The 24,683-nt window shown below is 35.9% G+C and overlaps 1 protein-coding gene across 1 annotated transcript in view; it reads right to left on the bottom strand.

Moving 5' to 3' along the window:
• Positions 1-269: 269 nt before the first annotated feature.
• Positions 270-24,683, bottom strand: part of LOC105216833 (dual oxidase maturation factor 1) — a 44,794-nt gene continuing 20,380 nt past the window's right edge. The window contains exons 4-8 of the mRNA XM_029043236.2: positions 23,837-23,894; positions 23,388-23,522; positions 2,535-2,966; positions 1,876-2,419; positions 270-894 (exon numbers count right to left, since the gene is read on the bottom strand). Coding sequence (XP_028899069.1) covers positions 852-894; positions 1,876-2,419; positions 2,535-2,966; positions 23,388-23,522; positions 23,837-23,894 — 1,212 coding nt within the window. The 3' untranslated portion in view covers positions 270-851. The remainder of the gene's footprint in view (positions 895-1,875; positions 2,420-2,534; positions 2,967-23,387; positions 23,523-23,836; positions 23,895-24,683) is intronic.

Below are 24,683 nucleotides of genomic sequence, written 5' to 3'. Positions count from 1 at the left end.
TTCTAAATTCATAAAATATTCTCGTGTTCGAAATGGCTGCTGTGTTACAAACATGCTTCCTTATAAATTTACTGTTTTGTTTAACTTAATTACTACGGAGTAATTTAATATTTAAATACATTTCTACAAAATTAATACACTTATACTTTCTCATTATTTTTCTTTAACATATTAGTTTATGACAACTGTTACGAATATTAAATATATGATTTAAGGCCTAATCAAAATGTCTTAAGTCCTTACGCATACAATTAATTAGCACGAAATGCAAAATTTACTTAAATATTTTACGAATTCTACGCACTAAAAATTACCTAAATCAATTACATCGTTTTTGTTTCATTTTTAATACTCAATAAATAATTTTGTTAACTTAAGAATAACTTAATCGTTAGTCTATTATAAACGCCTTTGATAATAACTATGGAATTGCTTTTTGTTTATGGTTGTGTAAAGTTAAAAAATAAATCAAACATATTTTCTTTAAAATTATTGTGCTGAAACATAACTGATTTATCACATTGAAATTGTAAAGTTGTGTCGTTGCCTGTGTTGTCTTCTAAAATTATTAAAATTGTCTCGTTATTTTAAAATCATACTCGTTTTTGTATTGGCATTCCATTACTTAAGATTCCCTATATATGTATGTGTATAAGTATACTTGTCAATAGTAGTTCTAAATAGTTTCTTATTTTTCGTTTTTGTATCACAATATTTGTTTTTAGTTATATAACTGTAATTGCGAACTATGAGTTACGCTCTAAATTAAACTTCACTTATAAATATCTGTCTTTGCTTAGTAATAATTTCCAAAAAAACGACGTTTGTATCAAACATTAACATTGTTGAGGTCACCAGTGTTCCACATCTCGAATGCGATTCATGGGTGGATTGCTGAAAGAGGTAAGAAAAATTGATTAAGTATTGTCATTAAATAAGACAGCAAGTAGAAAGTAACAGAAGTGAAGTTTCTAACAGTAACAAGAACGACTAAATTGTGTAGCCGAACATTTTATACCCTCGCAATTTATTGATGAAAATGTATTAAGAAACTCAATTTGAATGTATAAAATGGCATGGCACTTGAATAACGAAAATCATCAGGGATAGTATATGAGAGCTGAAATCCTGAATCGATTTCACTCTGTTTCACCATCAAGGTACACTATATCCCAGACTATACGCTCAGTGAATTTTGCTAAGATATCTCACATAATAACCGATATATGCGGAATAAAGCCCATCGTATTTCTGAAAAACCTATAATTAGGGATATGGGAGCTAGAGGAAATTATGATTCGATTCTAACCATTTTTGGTATAGCGACACACTATTAGAAGAAAAAGATCCCTCCGAATTACATTAAACTATCAGAGACATTTACCGATATTTTCGAAATGTATGGTTCGATTTCGACAATTGTTCCATAAGTGATGCCACACCTCAAATACAGTATTTTTGTAAAGTTTTATTTCACTATCTTCATTGGTTCCTATTGTATATGTTATAAATTGAACGAATCAGATGGAATTCAAAATTGTATTATATGGGAAGCATCGTGGTTTTTGACCCATAACTGGGAGACGCCACGCCCATTTTCCTTTTTTTTAATCTGAGTGCAGCTTTCTTTCGTAATTTCTCATCGGGCAACGGAAGGAAGATATGTATATAAGCACTATAATGGCAAAGGACTGAATGGTTTCCAAATTTACATTACCTTGGTTACTAACTATTTATTAATTATTGTCCTAACTTTAGAAGTTTGAGCGAGTAGTCAATAATATGAAAATATAAAGCATTTCTAAAAAATAAACTAAACATGATTTCCCTTATCACTGATTTAAGCTCCCCTTCTGCCTACATTCCAATACTTACGGCAGCATACGCGCCAGCGCGTGCTTATGTAATGGCGAGATATGAACGGCCGCTGATGCTATACTAGAGCCCGACTCCTGTGAGATGGTACGCTGTAGACGCGCATTCGGACGCGCCGCTTGCAATTGCTGTGCACGTCTGAATGGATAACGCCATGGACTCTTCGGCACGTCCGACTGGAAGCTCTTATTTTCAATAACACCCGGCACCATGGCACCTGATGCACCAGCACTGACACCCGCCGCACTAGATACACCAGCACCACCAGCATTACCGCCATAATATGCAGCGGCATTACCATGATCTCGAGCCTTTGACGAAAGACGACGCAAAATACGTGAACCCAGTCCTGGTGGATCCTCCAAGCCACCAGCACCGCCGCCAGCAGTGCCACGTTTGCGAAAACGCACATCACTTGATTCCTCTAGGATAACATGTCTGTCGTATGGTGTGCCATAGTACACTTCCAGCACAGTGGAGAAAGTATGCGGCCACACTAAGTCAATTATGGATATTAGAACGCCACAAATGAAGCAAAGGATACCTGGAAAGAGATAATTGGCAAAAAAATGTGAAAAAGAACAACACAGTAGCGATTAACTCATTCGACCTAATTGCAATCAACGTTAGACCGTTAGTCATACGCAATATGCGCTTACCGGCAACCAGCAAAAGCCAATAACACCAGCCGAGCTTGAACTCCAAGCGACCGCCTTCCAAATAGATGATCAACGGACGCTTTGGCAGCATGCAGTAATAGCCAATATTGGTGCCAATGAGCAGTGCGCCCGTCAGCGCCTTCATGTAAGCACCATAACGTGGCACAGCGATAAGCAGCAGATTCATGAGCAGCCATGAGGCTAACGATGCCCACAGCATGATGCTGGCAAAGTAGCCGGCCGCACGATATTGGCCGCCCCAGCAAAAACCCTCACGGCCCTGACTGAAATATTCCGCCACAGTCAGTATTGGAAATGGAAGGCCACGTCTCAACGCATCGCGATAATTGGCACTCATATCGTTGGCACCCTCCCATCCGAAGCGTTCATTGTAGTCCACATCCGGTGCTGTCCAATTGCCAACCGGTATGGCTGTGCGGCGTACACATACACGTATACACATAAGTAGCGCAAAGAAGATAAGAGAAAAATAATAGTTTTTGATTAGAAACGTGATGATGTGAAATTTAAAAAGATATAAAGCGGAAGTAGGTGTAAAAACAAAAATGGGAAAACCGTTAATAAGAGAGAGAACACATTTTTTCAAATCACATACGAGCATTCAAGTATAGTTATACGGGTTTCGTTCATTAAAAATGTTATCCATTATACTTAAAATCATTAGTTTAATCAAGCTAAAGCCAAGACCGTTACGGATAGCTAGTTAAGTATTCTGAAATCAAATCAAGCTTTAATTTCGTGCACTTTTGGAACATTTTTAACAATTCTGAGATCATTTTATTCATTGGCATTATTCACTGTTATATTATTAGCCATATTCTTTCGTTTCTCTTTTTGAAAGCTTTCTTTAATGTCTGCAATTATTAGATTTTTCCCCACTTGGATGATTTATATTTATTATATAAATCGTTAATAAATCATTATCAATAATATTAATAATTTTCGACTGAGTAGTCTCCAAAAATGTGAAAGCATATACCCAATAAGAGAAAAAAATAAGTGCTAACTGATTAAAATTTATTCTAAATGATTTTAAATAGGAATATTTATACTAACAACTACACCTAAACCATGCCATGGAAGTTCCATCACTCTAACTAATTCCAGCAATATATTTCTAATCCGGGCTCTAGCATTCGAAAGACCTTTCGGAATACCCATGCACAATTTTTGCAGAGTGACTATCTTTAGAGTGCTTTAACAAAAGAAGTTATTCTGCCTCAAGTAAATCATTGGCAATAAATCTAAGAGCTTTCTTGGGTGTCTTGCGTAGGCCCATAATTACCAGCTCGTGATTTGCCGTTTCTTTCAGAATGGCGACCTTATACATATTCATTTTAACCAATTAAGCTAATTTATATTCGTATAACTGTTCTTGAATTAAAATTTATGCATTCACTTTTAAATCCACATCTCGAAACCCAAACGAAGAATTTAATCTGCATACACTTTACAATTCTTTAATGCTTTCCCCTAGTTCTTTAACGCTTGAGCGAACAATCGATCGTCAGCTGTCAAGCTGTTGAAGCATGTAAAAGCTTTATGGTGAGTTAGAAACTGATCACCCGCAGCTGATTTATCGTTACAGCACATTTGAGTGAAATTTAAAGAAACTGCTGTAGCTGGTTCATGAATCTTATATTTATTTATTTACATTTTATGTATTTACATACCTTCATGCATTAAATTATTTAGTTTATAAATAACTTAGCTGCGGTGCTCTTTGGTTTTTTTATAGTTAATTTCTTCTATAATAGCTATCATTAACTGTATTGAATTGAAAGGAGAAAACATAATTTGACACGATAACATTGAGATCATTCACTAGAATAAAGGCAAAATATGGTTTCCACTATAAAACTTCCTAATTTTTGTATTGTATAAAAAAAGTTTAGTTTAGAAAAGAATTTTTTGAATCACTCAACGTAGGCTTGTATCGAGTGATAAGTCACTTTCATATTCCACCCAATGGATTACACAACCAAAAACAGAATAACCCTAACTGTAGGAGATTGTGAGATTACCTCACAGCCACAGTTGAAGTATCTAGGGGTAATAATAAATTAAATTCAAGGAGCACTTGTCGTACACATCAAATAAAGCAATTAAGATTTATAACGCCCTATCAAGAATGATGGCAAATAAAGGCTGCGTGCTTCCAGCCGGCGATTTCTAATTGCAAAAGCTATGAGATCCGTAATATTGTATGCGGTCCCAATATGGGCCCAGGCGCTAGACGTAAAATCGTATATCAGACCAATCAATGTTTTACATCGACTATCAGCAATAATAGTAATAAGTGCTTTCAGAACTATATCCAGCGAAGCAGCTGAAGTATTGGCAAGTATGCCGCCCATAGACATCCAGGGTGATGAATTCGCAAGATTAAGTGAACTATCAATACCCACAGAATCAAAAAAGAGAGAAGAGAGAATTAAGAGTATAACAATGTGGCAGCAGCGGTGGCAAACCTCAACCAAAGGACGGTGGACTCACAGACTTATCCCTGACATCCAGTCATGGATAAATAGACAGTTCAGGGGACCTGAACATTCATTTGACCCAAATATTAAGTGGACATGGGTGCTTTAGAAGCTATCTCCACAAATTCCATCACGACGATAGTCCGTATTGTCCGATGTGTACGGAGTCCATAGAAGACTCCGATCACGTACTTTTTCACTGCCCTCGATTTTTGAATGTAAGGGACAGGCTTAAAACTGCACTTGGGGGTAGTTTTACGGTTGAAAACTTGACTGCACTTATGTGCCAGTCCCCTAATAAGTGGAAAGCTGTTAGCGAAGCGGCAGCTTCAATTATGACAGAACTGAGACATGTACAAACCCTAAAATCCTTTCTTCGACAAATCTACTAGACTAAGATGATAAAATTTAACATTCACTGAACAATTTCGCAAAAAAAAATCTTTCTTATCAGAATTAACTGCATTCTTTTTTTGAATTTTATAACAGTTTGAAAGAAACAAAAAATGTTACGTAATAATATAATAATTCAAAGGACTTAAAATAAGCCTCTGGTCTTCAATAACCAAAACCACAAAAAATGCAATATTTTCCATGGCAATTCACCCCTAATAATCAGCATCATAGCACCGAGAGTATTTCATGAAAAAGCTATAGAAATCACCTCATTCGAATTTATTTAAATTGAAATAATTTTGGAGAGCCTACCACATATTAAAAATACTCACTAATAAAATAATAATTGCAAACTATATTTTTCGAAAAAAAAACACAAAACAACTAATTGACATTTTTAGTACTTTAGTTTTGAAATAAATCAATTTTGCATTGACATGATCTGCTGGGGATCGGTAATGACCAGTTAAAACATAACTAGATCAAGGAGTAACTTATTGAGGATAAATAGATCAATAGACTTTTCAGAAGTCAATGAACCATCTTCGAGCTAAGATTCGGTAGATCTTGGATTAAAAGGAATGAAACCTCGATTCATTAAAGAAAGAAGAGAAACCCAAAAAACCCACATCGATAATAAAAAATATTTTTTTTAGTTCTGGTCAATTTGTAGCAGAATAGCGAACAAATTTGTGTATACATATATAAGACAATATATGTAAGTAAAACCTCTAGGAAAAAAACGAAAATGAATGAGTTGGCCTTTATTACACCTTACTCATGATATTCAATCTTATTGGACCAATTAAACTTTTTCAATATTCAAAACCAAGTAATCTAACAAGTGTGTCCAATGAATTACATACAAACATACACCCATATATCATAAGTGCGTCAGCATGGAAATGTAAGTCAAGTTCTCGACGACGCGTCAGCGTTGGAATGCACGGCATTTGTGCGTAATCTAGACAAACAAGCACACATACACACAAAACTTTGGATACGCAGGTGTGTGTGAGTTTAGAAGTAGGCCCGAACTCGAATTACCAATTCGATATGACGCCAAAAAAAAACGACAACACGGGCGCTGGCGTCGGTCGTGTTCGCTTGGCCTTCACAGAAATACAAGGTTACGCCGACAACAAAAACAAAACTAAAACACCAAAATCAACAAGCTGGTGGCAAAGGAGTACTTAACACAAAAACTGCCACCACCAAAATGGTAACGGCGACGACGAAAATAGCAATGCGTATGAGCCACAACAACACCAACAGACACGTTAGTAAATATGTATATACAGTTGTATGTTTCTGAGATTGTTATATTTGTATGCAGCTTGGCAAGCTCGCGCAGCAGCATAGTCGCGCCAAGGCATTAATTTTGTGGTCAACCGGTAAAAAGCGCATACGCGCATGCGTATGGACCCGGTAGGAGCGGCACAAAACAGAGCTCACACCATTCTACAAGCATTTGCAGCGCAGTAACGCAAAACCACTTGCGCTCTCTACTTGTCGCGCACACCGCACCGACACACCTACATACATACACACTTGCGTTTCTGTTACAAAAAATGTCGCATATGTGGGGCTTTAAGTGTTACAGTAACCGCGTGCAACGAACCACAAACACCAAAGCGTCGCGGAAAACATGAACTGGTGAAGGTTGTAGTGAAGCGGGAAGGCGGCGACACAGTGGCAATCAATCGCCGCCGAAACGTTATTTTCGTAACGGAAGTCATTCAACTGTGTTTAGCGGTGGCTTTTAGGTTTAAATATATGTAAATTTATGCAGCATTTACCGTTATATATGTTTTTTTATTTTGTATTCAATCGAGTGTTGGTTTAAGTGATTTGGTCGCTTACTTGCGGCAAACCCTACTTCGGCTTACTAGTTTCACAGCGCTTAAGTCTCTAAATCCGCACACTTGTCTGCGTCTTGCCTCTTCTACATTCATTCACACCTTAATTCTCCACTCCCCGCTCCAGTGCTTATTTGCTTAAAGTGTTACTAAGCTCATTTTAGTGTTATTTCAGTGCAATTCACCCCAACTTTGTCGCCTTGCAACTGCTTCACTTCCAGTGCACTTGGTAACCCGTGCGGTCAGACCAGACCGAACTGCTTTGCACTTCAACTCACCTCACCGCTGAATTCGACGTTGGTGCGCTGCAGCGCGCTTAACGTTCGCTTTTGTTTTCAATGCAAGTTTAACCGGTATTTTTTATGTCTTCATTCCGTTTTGAGACAGTCTTTTCTTGTTGTAGATATTATTAAACTGATTTTATTTTATAGCGCTCTAATCTCTGATCTGTCTCTTTGCAACGGCACAAGTATCTAAATCCAACAATTTTTCAACATAAAAAACGAAAATAAATGCTGTAAAAAGCTGTACTTAATGTGCTATTCATAACTATTACAATTTACAAGGTAATTTATAGCTTATCCGGCAGTCGCATTCTCAACTAAATACTAATATTGAGTGCCACAACAATTCTCACTCTACAGCTCAGTCACCTTGCAAAGCACTCGGGAAAACATTTTAGCGAAAAAGCGGTGGAAGTGTTTGAAAATTCAAATTTTTAGCACGAAGAATTCATAGCACGAACTAAACGCGATAGTCTGCCCAGTAGGAAAAACGTGACTAATTAAGAAGTGTTGTTTCGCCAATAGTATTCAAGAGAGAGAGTGGAAATGAGATGTTAGCCGAAACATAAATAAAATTTGACGAAATGATTGAAATACGCATGAAGGTTTGATATAGTTTGTTGATGGCTGAAAAATACGAGAGATCGTGTGTCAACGATTATTGGTCTCAAAGTAACCATCTGTATCTGTCACTTTTGTTCACAATGGAAAAGTGAATTTCGAGTTTAGACAAAATACTGTTTCAGCTTTTGGTGCATTTGGCGCTTCGCAAATATTATGTACTTCTGAGGAGGTAAAGCAGGAACTCAACACATATTTTGAAGGGACGGAATTTAATACCGGTTTCGAAATGTTGGAGGACCGTTAAAACAAATGCGTTTCCCTAGATTTAGTAATTCATACGCAAAATACGAGCTTTCATTATTATTCCATAGAATTTAGAAAATAACATATTATAATTTAGTTCCGAGTCGATATTAGGACCTCGAAGCGTACATCAAAATCACTGTAAAAATGTCGTCCATCTATCACAACAAGATTGATCTTGTTGTTTGTTTTTCGATCTCGAGACAGCCAAGTAGATTGATGTATTTTCTTACGCTACAATCTAGTACTACAGACGACTATATTTCGGTCTTTCTGTTTCTGACTGTTTTCTGACTTCTTTCACCTTCTTTATCCAGGCTTTCCCATTCTTTCTAGGCCCTCGTGGAAGGTATCTTTGGTCACATCGTCTTTCTCTTCCATCAGGGCGTGGGCTTTCGAATCTCGCTTTGATGCGGAATGAGGCTAGACGTCCATCCACCGGAATGAATGCCAGGACTCGACGCTGGAGTCTCTCCCCCACCACGAATCCCACTCCGAATTTGTGTTCCTTTATATGGCCGCTGTAGTAGATGTCACAAGGACCCCCATTATTTCGTCCTTGTGCCGATGTACTCTTACCAGGACATCAACCAGGTGGGCAGAGGCATCTTTACAATTAAGGGACCATATATTCCAGGTCCATGCCCTTAAATCGTAGTCCTTAATACGTTTGATGATGACCATCAAAATTGGTCTCATACGATGCTGATGCTTCCTTTTCATTGAGGTCACTTTAGTCCGCTTCCAAACGGATGTCTGTTATCTACCCAGAAGATACTTATTCTAAAACCGCAAGTCGTAAGCTGCCTGAGCCACATGCAAAAGAATAGTTCCTGTCCACTCCCGAATGAAGGGCAGTCAGGAACTTTCCTCACATGCGTGAACTTCTACACATGACCCCATACACAAGAAAAAGCCTAGTTTACTTTATAAACACTAATAACTTTATAGTATATTCTACGGACAGTGATATAGTTATTCTATAATAAAATGGAAAATTAATGATTTCGGAACTATTAGTATAAGTATTTGATTTGTGCTGTGCTGTGCAGCCATTACCGGTTTTTTGGAATTGTGTTAAGCCTTTACTCTTGAACAGCTTCAAAAGAAATAGAGTGATTTAAAAGAAAATACACGAATATTAAATATCATAGGTACTGGATAATCGTATTGAATCATTAGATTAAAAGTATTATAAAAGATATTATGTAGACTATTGCTTAAACAGATGTTTCTACATAGTATTTTTTATCAACAAACGACATATGGACCCACCCATAGCCTTAAAAATACCCAGCGGTATCTCCTAAACTCTGACAAATAGCACCAATAACTGACACCTCCCACACAGAGATAAGAGAAGGAGGGAATCGCTGAAGGCTAATATATAAAGGCAATTCATCGAATTTCCTGTAGGGTACCTCAATCGCACTATAATATTAATGCTAGCTAGTTATAAATATACTTATATACATATAAATAAGTATATCAGTATATCTAACAAATATATGTATGTGCAAAGCGCGGGCGGCATTTAACATGATTGCAAATTACAACTATGCGTATTTATTTAAAATATACTCGCAAAAAGCACTTGGCAACTGTGTTGCTTTATTTTTAAATACATACACACACGTGTGTGCAAATGTATAAGTTTTCAGTATAGGTTTTTCATATTAGCATTCCTGTAGCACATTATTTCGCTTTGTAAACAACAATTGAAAGTGAATTTTTTCGCAAATTGTTAATTGTTTCCTCGCATTTTTATACCGAATGTTTGTATTTTAATTTTATTTTCATTTTTTGCAATTGTATTTAGGTCTAGGTTTGGCTTTGCATACAAAATATTGCACAAATCAGTTGCAGCAATTGCGTTAAAACGAGAAATTGATATTTGGCATATAATAGATGAGCATGCGGCTGCTTAATTGGGGATACAATGGCCGAGATATATTAAATGGCATATTGCACAGCAAAAAACGAGAAAGCGAAAATTAGTAGCAATTAAAAGATTATTTTTTATGCATGAAATGTGGGAAATGCGCCAAAAACCATATTTTAACAAATTGCATACATATGTAAGCCGCACGGATAGAATATCAATTTTTAATATACGTGTGTAGATTTAAACAATTATTTTTATATATAGTGAAATATGTATAGAAAAATGGATTGAAGCGCATAAAAACCGTAATTAAGCATTGCACGAATTCATGGAAAATTAATCCGAAGTAATACACATCTCATCTTATATCAGGCATGTAGGATTATGGCGGAAAGGATTAACACTTAAAGCAATCATTTTAATTAACTCTCTGTTAATATAGTCAAATTTAAAATAAATTTACCAAGAAACATTGAAATTTTTCAATGAAATTTATAATAAATTTAATATATAATAAATTATAATTATTATATATTCTAAAAAAAAGAGATTAATATAATGTCGCCATAACTCTTTATACTCTCGCAACATATTGCACATTTGCACTTATACATATGTAAGTTAATACCATCAACAATATATTATATTGTAATTTTAACTAATAGCGTTTTTACACAGCCAAATTAATTGATCAATTAAAATTTTTATTGAAAAACCATTTTTTGCCTTTTATACTGCCGGCTACTCGATATCCGATTATCTATGGTAGCTTATTTTGTCAAAAAATTCACCCAATCGCAGACAAAGAACATATGTATAATCTACGTTTTTGTCGCAGAGTTGCATTTCATTTTCAAGTCGATTAAAATTCAATTAAAAATTCATGCAGTTTCTTATTTTGTATGGTAGATTGTAAGATGAACCACATGTTGTGCGCTTTATGTGGATATATGTTTGTAAGTTGAATATTAGATTGTAAGATGAATATTTGTATTTATTCTTAAGCATTATAATAATTATAACAAGTAAGGAAGGGCTCAATCCGGGTGTCACCGAACATTTTATGCTCTCGCAATTTATTTATTTAATTTTATTAATATAACAAACAATTTGACCAACATATTCGGCATATATATGATATAAAGTCCATTGAAAGTTCATTGAAAGGTGCTGTGAACATGTCATTGAGAAACCAAACAGATATTATGAACGGAATTTCATTGAAATTGGTCGAGTAATTTCGAAAATATGGTTTTTGACCCATAAGTGGGCGGAACTACGCACATACCATTTTGAGTGCAGTTCTTCAGTACCATCTTTATAATGAAATTTAAGTTTTTTGGTGGTTTTCCTTACTGAATTAAAGCATTTCTAGTAGTTTTCAACACAACTTTTGTATGGGAGGTGGGCGGGGTTATAATCCGATTTCCTCCATTTTTGGACTATATAAGGTAATACCTAAAGGAAACGATTCCTTGATATAGCTTTAATAGTTTACGAGATATGTAAAAAAACTTAGTAGGGGCGGAGCCACGCCCACTTCCCCAAAAAAATTACTTTCACATATGTCCCTTCATACCAAATTTAACTTAAAAAGCTTTATTTATGGCTTAGTTATAGTGTTTAGTGTTTTCGGTTATTGTCAATTTGTGGGCGTGGCAGATTACGGCCATCTTCGAACTTAACCTTCTTATGGTGCCACGAAATACTTTTTCCAAGTTTCATGAAGATATCTCAATTTTCCTCAAGTTACAACTTGCACGGATGGACGGACAGACGGGCAGACAGACATCCAGATTTGAACTTAACTCTATAGCTAACTCGTTTAGTTTTAGAAGTTACAATCAACCGTTATGTGAACAAAACTATAATACTATTTTTAGCAACTTTGTTGCGAGAGCATAAAAGGGATGAAAAATAAAAAGAAGTCCTTCAGTCCTTCGGCTGACTCAAGACGAGTAAGTCTTTTGGCTGACTTAGCAATACCACACAAACTATGTAGTTTTACCACAAGAACATTCCGGTCAACGTCGGGATGTTAATTGGCGATCCTGCCGGGAGACTTTTCTCGTACAACACGGAATTGTTTAATTTGTATATACCAAAATGATCAGAGTAGTGTTAAAATCCGGATGTCTGACTATCAATCCCTCCGTACAAACTATAACTTTAGTAAAAAGACATCCTAATGACGATGTACATGATATACCTTTAGACAACCCATTATACCGTAGTAAAGGAGGCCTCTGCTACCATTTTACATCCTCATGATATCCGTAGAGTGCTAAACTTGGCCGATTGCAATGTCCGAGTTTGTAGCAAAAAATGCAAAAAAGGTGAACGAAATCAAGTGACTTCATTGCTAAAGAAAATATAATTTCGAGATTTCCGAAATTTCGTCCGAAAATATTACTTTGTCCCGAAAAAAACAATAAGAAATTATATATGAATTTGTTTTATTTTAAAATATAGGAAATTAATTGTTATTTCGACTATTTTCTGCGCGTGGCTTACTTTCAAAGTGTAACTAAGCCTAATGGCGAATACTTTTGTCGGCTTGTGTATGCTAATGAAAACATGCCGGTCAATTCCTGAAAAGAGCTTACAAAATAATGTATAAAAAAATAAGATTTGGTTTCTTCTAGTTCAATTCTCATTTGCAACTGTTTTTGTTTATAATTTCAAAAAGCAAAAAAACAGTACTTAATTTGGGTAAGAATTTCAGGGAACTGAGCATTTATACATATTAATTTGAATACATAATTCTGTAGTGTTGATTCAATATGAAGCCATTGAATTAAATTAATATTTCTCCACCCACGATCGATACACCCCAAATTTCAGAATTAAAAATAAAACTCTTCAAAAAAGAATTTTTCATTTTTTAACTACATGCATCTGCACTAAACCATTTTTTGATTTAATTTAAAAAAATCACTACATTTTGTACTTAAAGGTACTATCGTCATTTACAGAAATATATGTAAACTGGAATATAACAATCTTATCAAATAACATCCATATCGCAAAAATGTCAGGCTTGGAAAGTCTCTTCTTATCCTAGTTCTTTTAGGGATTGCGAAGCTATTTAAAATAGAGGATTTTCAAAGAATTATTGATGAATTAATCAGTTCTTGTATATATGTACTATATCTTGTACAAAAGTATGAATACAGTTAACATCTAAGGATAAGAATCTAGAGAGATTTATTGCATTTTCGGGAAAGATTAGCGAGTAGTATATCGAACAAGCTATTGAAACAATCGTTCGGTAAACCATCCATCTTTCAAATATTCAAACTGAGGGAAGTGTAAGTATTTTCTGTAAAATTAACTAATACAGTTCTGGAGTGTTTTTAAATAGTACTCGACATATTCTGACAGACATAATTGTAGTGTGATTTAGTTTTGTGTGTTTTCAAAAAGGTTTCTCGAGAAGCGATATTGCTCAACCGCTCTTGATGTAATTTTAGGCAAGTTTTTGGGATGAAATTTACAAAGGATGAAACATTTTGTTTTCGCAATTACAACTATTTAAAATAAGTAACGCGAAACTTTAGCCAATTTTTGTTTCCAAAAATCCAATTTGCAATTTGTTTCGTCCATGCTATAGTTTAAAATCTCAACTTCACTTCGTATGACTATGCTAAGAGTTATGCTGCCAACGCGGACACACTTTTTTCCCGAGAGCTCGCGGAAAATGACATGACGATGACTGTTTTTTAATATTTTTCGCATTAGACTCATTAAATCTGTATCTTTTAGACAATAAAAAGATCGAACTAGATATATATATTTTTTTAATTTGTATTTTTATTGAAAATTAACAGGCCAAAACCCACATAAACCCTTAAAACGGATTTTGCTCCGAACCTTCAAATATATTTATTTTATAATTCCCAAATAAAAAACTTTCTTCTTATAAGTACTAGAAAGTGCATTAAAACCGAACACAAAATTCTCTTGACTAAAAATCATAATGATGTTTTATCGAAGTTTCATTCATGATTCACTCAGACTTTAAGCCCACAATAGACCCTGCGCAGCTGCGCATAATTATTACAAAACCAAATTGAACACGGATATTGTTTCAATTATGGCAATTTATGTATGTATGCATTCATGTATGTATGCAACAATAAATAACAATGAAGCGTACATAAATATGAGTGGCGAAAATGCATAATTGAATGCTTCAACACGTTCAATATGGAGCCAAACCCCTTTCTGGTGGCCAATTGTATGCAAAAACGACCCGCAAAAAAAACAACAAAAACAAAATGAAAATGTTAGGTCGCGACTCCGTTACGATTGTGTGTGCGAGCGTGTGTTGTTGTTGTTTTCTCATTTTATTTCAAGTATTGCTATTTTGTCTGCCATGAATTCATTGCGCTTACAATGCAACACTCATTAATTCAAATGAAATAACGCGTGTACATATCAATGAATGAATGTATTTATGCAAAATTATGCAAAAAAGGCTAACTGCGACTACCCTGGCAGCTTAACATTCACACACACACACATACATGTATACATACATATGCAAGTATGGTAAGTATGTCTCTGGGTTGGTAAGTGAATAGTAGTCGGTAGTTAGTGAAGTATTTTCTGTTGCAATAAGTGCAACTCAATTTTGTTGTTGCATATATATATTGTTTTTGTTTTTGTATTGTTTTTTTTTTTTTATTTTTGCTCTTTTGCCGCGCGCCGCCATCGCCGGCATTGCGTTTGTGCTGCGGTTTCAAGTGCGCGCCTTTGAAGCTAAGTGCCAATGCGTTTGTTATGCATGCTTGTTTGTGCATTACAACACTTGGCATTGTTGTTGTTGTAATTTGCCTTTAGCATGACGTCGAGAGTGGCCGCATGTAGTACATGGCGTATGCGTAATTATTGGAGGTCGTTGGCATGAAGTCGGCGCAAATGCAAAAATTGTTGAATAATAGCAACTGCGTGCAACAACAGCAATAACAACAACACCAAGCACGCGCATAAGTGTTGTTCACTTGACGACAACTACGCACTTATTTAGCACCGCACATATGAATGACTACCGCAACATAGCGCCAAACCAGCAGCAGGCGGCACACGCGTGTTTGTGATTGAGCCGCGCACATTGGTGCGTCGCTAGTTCCGCATGCGCGCTATTGAGGCCTACCAGCGGCTGTCAATGAATATTTCCCGTTCATTTTAGTTGTAGTGTTGTTTTTGGTTTTTTTGTTGTACTTTTTGCAATTTGATGTTATAGATTTGTAAATTATTCAAGTTGTTGTTGTTTTAATTGAGTTTTTCAATTTACGCGCGCAATGCAAAAGCAAAAATTGTTTAATCCCAAATATATATGCACTTGTGAGTAAGATATTTGCGCTCTCCTTACATTTACACATGTGTATTTGTAGCGTTAAATCGCCGTTGTGCTTTTGTTTTTAACTGTAGTAAAGCTCTTACGGTTTGCCGCGCTGCATGCTTGTATGCAGAGCCGTGTTTGTGCTCATTTGCGCTGGTATGCGCACTCTCATGCGCAGCAAAAGTATTTCAATGGCAAGCGTTTTAGCACATTTAAGGCATTTATGGTAGCTGCTTTTGTTTTTGTTTCATATGTTGTACGAGTCATTTTTTCTCTGTTGTAGTTCCATGCTCACTTTTGCTTTTGCTGCTTGACTGTTTTTGGGTTTTTTGACATGTTTGTCATTGTTTTTTTTTTATTACAATGTAGCAGTAGTCTCCAGCCGACGCCGGTTGTCATTGACAATGGATTAATCGATTTATGTTGCATTTCCTGTATGTAAACTAGTCGTTATCGTAGTAAAAAATCATAAAGCAAATAAAAATGGTTTGTTAGCATCGAACGATAGCGATCGCCATTCACCGTAACGTTGCGTCCAACAGCATCTTTGAAAAAATACGGTCCAATGATTCCACCAGCGTACAAACCACACCAAACAGTGCATTTTTCGGGATGCATGGGCAGTTCTTGAACGGCTTCTGGTTGCTCTTCACCCCAAATGCGGCAATTTTGCTTATTTACGTAGCCATTCAACCAGAAATGAGCCTCATCGCTGAACAAAATTTGTCGATAAAAAAGCGGATTTTCTGCCAACTTTTCTAGGGCCCATTCACTGAAAATTCGACGTTGTGGCAGATCGTTCGGCTTCAGTTCTTGCACGAGCTGTATTTTATACGGTTTTACACCAAGATCTTTGCGTAAAATCTTCCATGTGGTCGAATAACACAAACCCAATTGCTGCGAACGGCGACGAATCGACATTTCACGGTCTTCAGCCACACTCTCAGAAACAGACGCAATATTCTCTTCTGTACGCACTGTACGCATTCGTGTGGTTGGTTTAATGTCCAATAAAGTAAACTGAGTGCGAAACTTGGTCACAATCGCATTAATTGTTTGCTCACTTGGTCGATTATGTAGACCATAAATCGGACGTAAAGCGCGAAACACATTTCGAACCGAACACTGATTTTGGTAATAAAATTCAATGATTTGCAAGCGTTGCTCGTTAGTAAGTCTATTCATGATGAAATGTCAAAGCATACTGAGCATCTTTCTCTTTGACACCATGTCTGAAATCCCACGTGATCTGTCAAATACTAATGCATGAAAATCCTAACCTCAAAAAAATCACCCGTTAGAAGGCTCTTTGAATAGCATCCAGCCTAAAACAAAAATGAGCGCGTTTAAGGATCTAGACATCTCCGAATCGCTCGTGAAATTCATCGAATAGATTCTTCTGGACAAGTTCATAATGTCAACGCTGGGAACTTCAACGATCTGCAGATCTGTCCTGAGAGACACACCTCAAGGAGGCGTGTTCTCCCCATTCCTCTGGATCTTGACAAGGAATAAAATTGCTAGATCTATAAGAGAGGGTAGTAAATATTGTGGCCTACACTAATGTTGGGGCTGTTTCGGCTAGAGATAAATTTCCGAATAATCTCGAGAACCTTATGCAAACAATATTAAATGATATAAATTGATTGGTGAAGTGATGAGGATTAAAATTAAATGCTAGCAAAACAGAGCTTATATTGTTCACAAGGAAACACATGATTCTAAATTGCACCACATTACTGAGAGCAGAGAAAGCAAGCAACTTTGACTAATTTTAGACAGAAATCTATAATGGTAACCAAACTTAGATAATAGGGTAAGAAAAGCTGCTATAGCACTTTATACCTGCAAAAGGATGATGGGACCAAAATGGGGACCAACACCTCATGTAACTCATTGGCTCTACAAGGCAGTACAAGGTAGCGGAAAGGACACTGTAAAGCATAGGAAAAGTCTACAAAGAGATACAAGTATATGTAACAATGGAGCTCTTAGCACAAGACTAAAGAACTAGATATTATTCTTTATTTATTGCATATAGACCTATTCTGTAAGCAACAGACAGCGAAATCAGAATATAGACTGAGAGAATCTTCCCTGTTAGTTAGTTGCAATGATGAACATTCTAGTTTACTCAGTAAATTCAAGTTTCTATCCAATATCACAGACTTTCGTAATCCGATAGAAGCGAGGCTAAATTCGGACCTCAAAGCTTACTCCACTCTAGAGAGGAGTGGGAGAAGGGCGAGGTAGACAAAAATTTGGGGATAAGTATCTACACAGACGGATCGAAACTGTATAGACGAGTGTGGATGATATCTTATCAGGATAATTAGACGCCAGGACCAACTTCCGACTGCCAGATCACTATAGTGACACCCAAGCGGAAATTGTTGCAATTTCAGAAAACCTTCTCGTTCTGTCAAAGGGAGTGCTTACCACAGAAAAACAAATTATATTCAGATCTAGCCAAGCGACTTTAGAATTTATAAAATCTCACAGTAGTTTAACGTCTGTTCCCTTAAACGGGCTATTAAAACTCCCCAATCGCACCTCATAAAGCCAGTATTCACTCTCGAAAGTGGTTCGCTTTTAGTGTACCAATTGTGGTTAACCAGTAGTCAAGTCACATTACTCGCGCTGGAGAAGTACAGAGTGTAACTTCACTAACCAAAAATTTTAATAGAGAAACCAAAGGCTTAACGCAAAATTTCCTTGACCTTATACAGTCCTCTTTATTAAGGAGAAAAATATTAATCAAAACTAAATTAATATACATATTAAAAATTTAGAATGAAAAATTATAAAAAAGTTTTAAACAGAGGAGGCTTTTACGATCAAATATTTCGCCCAAACGCACATAACCTTAATTTCATCTAAGCTTTGATGTCTAAAATCGCTAACAAAATATTTTAACTTTTGTTGTTGTCGTTACTTCATTAGATCCATTCCATTTTTGTACAACATATAATTTACTCAAATATTAAACAGGGAAAAGAATACGTAAGTCGACAAGCTGTCAATCACATTGAAATAGTGAAAAATGACGCAAATCAGAAAACCGGCAGAAGCGCAACTGTCAGCAGTCAAAAGGTGTCACAAAGTTAACAAAGTCTTTATTTGGCAATAGACAGCCGCCGCCGGTCGATCAAAGCGCTTGTCAAATTCGAAGTGTGCCCAATCTTAAGTTGCTTTCAAGCGATTTTCAAATTTGTATTATTTAATGTTGTTTGTGCCTTTTTCAAACACTTTATCCAATTTGCTTTTATGCAACTATTTAGCAAATAAAATATGAAATTGAAATGCAAATTATTCGCTAATAAAAAAACCAAAACACCAAAAAAAAACAAAAAAACAAAAGAGCTAATATAAAAAAGCGTTTGCACACACTTCACACGAGTGCGTACTCATCAGGCAGGCAACCAGCCAACCCGCCGAGCCACCAAGCAATCGAGTCATCGAGCGGTCGCGCTGCCAACAGTCAACAGTTGGTTCAAGCGAGCAAGCAAGCAACCAAAAACAATCTCGACAAGTAGCTTTTTTGGCTGCCACCATCAATTTTTGCTTAATCACCACTCATAATCATGACGAGGCTTAAAGTTGAATGAATGCATGTAGGAAAACATTAAATTAATAATTATTGCTTTGCGAGCACTGCGTAGCACTTCTATTCGTACTCGTTCATTACAGCTGTCAAGCAATTTGCGTACGTCAGATAAGAGCGGCAACCCCGCGACCCAGGCGGATCTAATGTCGGTAGTCATTTTGAATGTTCACGCGCGCACTCAACATCCTGAGCCATTTCAACGGGCCGACTGGATGCCGCGCGAAGGCGGAAGTGAAATGAATTGCTGAAAAACTTAACCGAAGCTCGTTTAGTTGAAACGTGCACGCGCGTCTGATAGTTGGCTGTGCGTACAATAGTTGTTGTACAAAATGTTGCCAACAGTAAGAAAAAAATGCCTTTGTGATTAAGTTCCCTCATTTACAAACAATCAAATGAATCTAAGTGAAATAAAATTTAACTGACGCGATTCGTTAAATTGGCTAAATGACTCAGCTGAGACTGTCAAAGAGACATGTTTGGGATGAACTAATTAACATAGCGCCGACGCTTTGTGAAAATCGTAAACGATTAGTTCAAAGTCAAGGTAAGAAGAAATCTTCAAGCTAATGAACACATAAAGTGTGAATCTTTTGATCGCAAGGCTATTCGTAGTTGGAGGGTTGATGTAGTATCAGATTTCAATAGAACATATGTTTAATAATTGGGTAAAAATAATCGTTTAATAGGATTTGCTGGTGAATTATAAAAGAAAGTATTGGAGAATTCCTCAATATCTGTGAAAACAAACTGAGTATCAATTTCAGGCATAGCACTATATATTTATAATAAAAAATAATATTTCTCCATCAAATTTTGGTTCTACTTCCCCATTGAATGTATGTATTTTGCCAAGGCACAAATGTTGTTTCATTATTCGTTAGAGAAATATAAGATCCCAGTTGAGAATGATCTGCCAGACAATTTTCCGAATGCTAAAATAGCTAGATGCATTAGGAAGTGGTACTAAATATTAAACATCATGATCAAGACTGATGCCAATATACAATCCTATAGTCCAATTTCAGCATTTAAGATCATTTTGAAAATTAGAGTGTGAGCGTTTGATAGAAGGGGTAGATCATAAAAGTCAGCCGAGCAGCTTAAAATGCTTAAACATTATTATAATTTTACTTTAAGAGTTATTGTGAAGTGAAAAAAGTAGAATAACAAATAACTGAAATAGGAATTAAAGGGTTGTAGTCCCTAAGTAGTAACTGGGGTAGCAATTCAAGAAATTTGTAATCTGTAGTTTAATCTCTAGCATAGAAAAAGAAAACTCATGATGAGACTGTACTCATTTACCGCAACCGGAAACAAAAAATACTAAAACTCAAAGTTTCAATTAAGTAATAGGTATATTCATAAATGTCATATGCTTACATTAGTTTCCATTAGCGTCTGTGCTAAGAAGAAGTACATCTATTAAGAAAAAAACGCATTATATTTAACATGCGATTTTAACTTCTGGTTTCGGAGAGCAATATTCGTAAGTACATTCCTCTCCTGGTGCCAATTAGATTCCAACAAGTTTAACCTGCTACAGTACACAGAACAAAATTACGCAAGGAAAACTCTAGTTTCACGTGACAACTCGAGCTCATCGTCTATGGGTGGCGTTTTCGCCATTCAATGGAAGTCGTGTCAGAAGCTGTCCGCGTCCAACGTCTGGCGTTATGTAGTCAACGTGTTGTAGAAGTGACCTCTTGATGCACCTGGGAGGCGGTTCCGATTCCAACAGGCATTCTTTACCGGTAGCATAATGGCCTTATTATGTAGGTGTGCATCAGGAGACATCAAGAGGCATCCTGTGACTTTCCGGAGTGCGGTCATCTGGCACGTCTGTATCTTCTCTGCTGCGTTGCACTGATGGCCGGTCGGCCGGTAGTCTTGTAAGTGGGCAGCAGCGTTTCTTTGTGCTTTCACCAAGTGCTACCTGCCAGTGACTTGAGGATCTTGTTGTGGCTCCGTACTGTGGTCATTATCTCCGTCGTATGTGGAGTGATTGAGTACAGACTGTCAAAGGTAAAACCCAAAATCTTAGGGATATTTACGGTCGGCGTTGGTATACAACGACGTGAATGTTAAGGCTGTACTCCTTCGCTCAGTTGATAAAAAGGGTCACCGTAGATTTAGTGGGAAAGAGTGCCAGGCACCTCGCAGAGGAGCCATCCACGATTTTAGCCAATAGATATATACTCGTAAGTAAGGAAACATTTGAATTGGGAACAATGTCGTGCTCTAAATGAGAGTTTAAAAAATTTCAAAATACATGGAAAGAAATTCAAAATATATATCAAAGGGTGCGATTAATAAGGTTAAACAAAGACGATGAATGACTTTAAGAAGAAGAAAGAGAGCAACAAAGTAAGATCAAAAATTCGTGGTTATGAAAAACATTAAATAGTAACCAGAAGCACATCCACAATGTACGACGATTTACAATAGGTTTGAAATTTAGAAGAAATAATTGTCAGAGTAAGAAACTAAAATTACTAGTTTATGCTTTGAACTAGTTTAATGATTAATGTAAAGAATACCTTTAACTGCATATATGAGGTTATGAACAGCATGAACAAAGTATTGAACTCGGATTATCCATACGTTGATGGAAATATTTGGAATTAACAAGTTATTATAATTATAAGTTGTTATAATATAATTATTTTAAGGAAATATATGAAGTAGCACTAAGATGTTATAATTATCCGAAATCATATTGATAATAATAATTTCTTAACACATCTCAATTGAGCAATATAAAACTTGTAGAATCAATTCATTAACACCACACACTATCTGATTTTTTTTCGGGTTTTTCGCAGCTTATTCAGAAGCGAGTACTCATAAACAAATATGATAGTAGTTTAACAAATTAACATTTCAATGTGAACACACTGATGAAATCATCGTTTTGATCGGATAAAATTACGCAAAATAAAATAAATGAAAATTACAAAAAAAGATTTTAACAACATTGTATTATCTAATAAATCTTGGTAAAACATTGTTGCGAATTCGGTGCAAATATATAAAATAAATACACACACGCTCGAAAATTTGAAAAATCACATTGCAACAAGTGGGCAAATATTTGAGTTGACGAAAAACATCAAAGCAAATCATAATTATGTGTAAAGAGCGGCGAAGAGCAGACCCAAAAACCAACAAAAACCGTTAGATGGTGATGCGATTATGTTGACAAATGCTGGGCACAGTTTACGGTATATATAATATATACATATGTATGTATATAGCCACTGGTCGCTAATTCATCTGTATATAACAATTATCATATTACAAAATATTTATGGGTTTGCAACTGGGCAAAGTCTTTGAAGACACGTTTACAACGAAAAAATAGCAAATTCCCATAATAAATAACAAAAGATCACATAAAAATTTTGCAAAAACGAAATGGTTAAACCGAACAAATCGAAACCACACAATTATAAGCATACAAAGGCCATAAAACGCTTGACGGATTTCGAAATGAGACGTTTATTGCAGAAAGAGGGAAGATTAAACCACGTGTTGTTAAGTAAGATATAATAACAATAAAAAGAAGCTAGTTTGCGCTCCAACAGTATTCAATGTTTGACAGATTTTAAGCCCTCTTAAAGTACCTTCCCTTCGGCATAACCACAATAGACAGAAACGTCTATATTAACGCGGGTACCAGGTAAAAGTCAGAGGTCATTTAGAGAATATACCGTTCTCGAGTGTTAAACACCAGATACTCTAAATCTTCATTTGATATAATGAACTCATACTTGTTATGGAACCCCATATTTTTGGAAAGTTTTGAGGGGATGTGTACACCTTACAATTTATTTTACAACATCATTTTGATAAATTATAATAATTATCAGAATAATGTGCCTTATGCACCTCGATCTTAAAACTAATATAATTATTATAAAGTAAAACATATTTAATTAACTCCAAACTAACGTCCAGACTCACTCAAGCTTGGAATTGAGGTTGAGGATATCAGATTTAAAAATGTCCTCCCATATATCACCCTAATATTGCATAAAGTCTACTTATTCCCCACCCATTTTAAAAACTAGTAGTTCACACACCTTCTGCACCACTTTCGCTTACCTGTCAACGTCACATTGACGTGCATGAGGCCGATATGCGTGCCTATCCGCGACGGCATCTTCTCACGCGAGAACGCCTTGTACGGCGCTATGATGGTTGTGTGCGCCACATGCCAAGCGGAGCCCAATCGCGTAACTGTTCGAATTAAAGTGAAACAAAAATTGTAAAATAAGAACATAAAATTCAACTATAACATACAAATTAATGATTTAATAGACGGTCATTTGTAGTCGCAAAAAAAATGGCAATAAAAATCATTAAATAAATAGAGGTGCTGGCGAGTATAAATCACACGCGGGTCGGCCGTGCCTTCGCGCAGGCGCCTGCCTGTGTCAACCAGCTGTGAATTTGGTCAGTGCATGCATATTTTTTGTACCTCTAAATCTGTGTATATGAGTGTTTGTATGTTTGTAGATATATAATGTAAAATTGATTGCAAAGCTACTCACTTAGTATGACTAAGCCCACGAACAAGCTGAGAGTGACTGTCGAAAATGTGGTGAATTTCTGCAACGAAAACCAATAAAAAGCAATAAAAATAAGCAAATCAATAATAATAAATCTAAAAAATATATAAATATAATAAAAATAAATGAGGAAAATAAAATAGAAGCAAATAAGAAAATCGGCAAATAATTAATTAACAATTACATGTTTGTAGTGTTTCTCTTTGCTTCATATTCGTACGAGTATGCTTTGACGCGGAAACCTTTTATCGCATTATTCTGCGCTGTTGTCATTTTTTCGGCTTTGATTGTCGGTAATTGCTTGAGATTTAGAATGTTCCATTTAAGCGTTGTTAAAATTAATTAAAGTCTTATGGTAATTACATGCCATTCAACAAATTTTCTCATTAATACGACTACTATTAGAAATATGAGAGGACTATATGATTTAGAATGTTCCAAAGTCTTCATGCGCAAGCAGTTGATTTTCTCAACACAGATATAAAAAAAAAAATTTCGCGTTTAGCCAAAACTCGATCTAGTTGGCTTCTGTCAGATGAGACATTTCAGCTGTTCGACCGTCTCAAAGCTGCGAACACTTTCCTTTTACTAATATTTACTTGAGGCGGGATATTCTACAAGACTTTCTTTAGAATACAACCTTACTGTTCCTTTATCCCATAAAAATACGAGCATATAATCAAAGACTAAGAGAAAGTACTTGGAACACTAAAATAAAGCTCGCTTCTATTCGGCCACCCATTCTGGAGAAAGAGCCAACGATTTTAACACAAATTTGTTATATTTGAGCTCTGCTGTTTAAACAATTGATAGCGATCCCATGAAACAA

This window comes from Zeugodacus cucurbitae, chromosome 3 (assembly GCF_028554725.1).
Source record: "Zeugodacus cucurbitae isolate PBARC_wt_2022May chromosome 3, idZeuCucr1.2, whole genome shotgun sequence".
Taxonomy (NCBI): domain Eukaryota; kingdom Metazoa; phylum Arthropoda; class Insecta; order Diptera; family Tephritidae; genus Zeugodacus; species Zeugodacus cucurbitae.
This window is presented reverse-complemented; position numbering and strand designations above follow the sequence as displayed.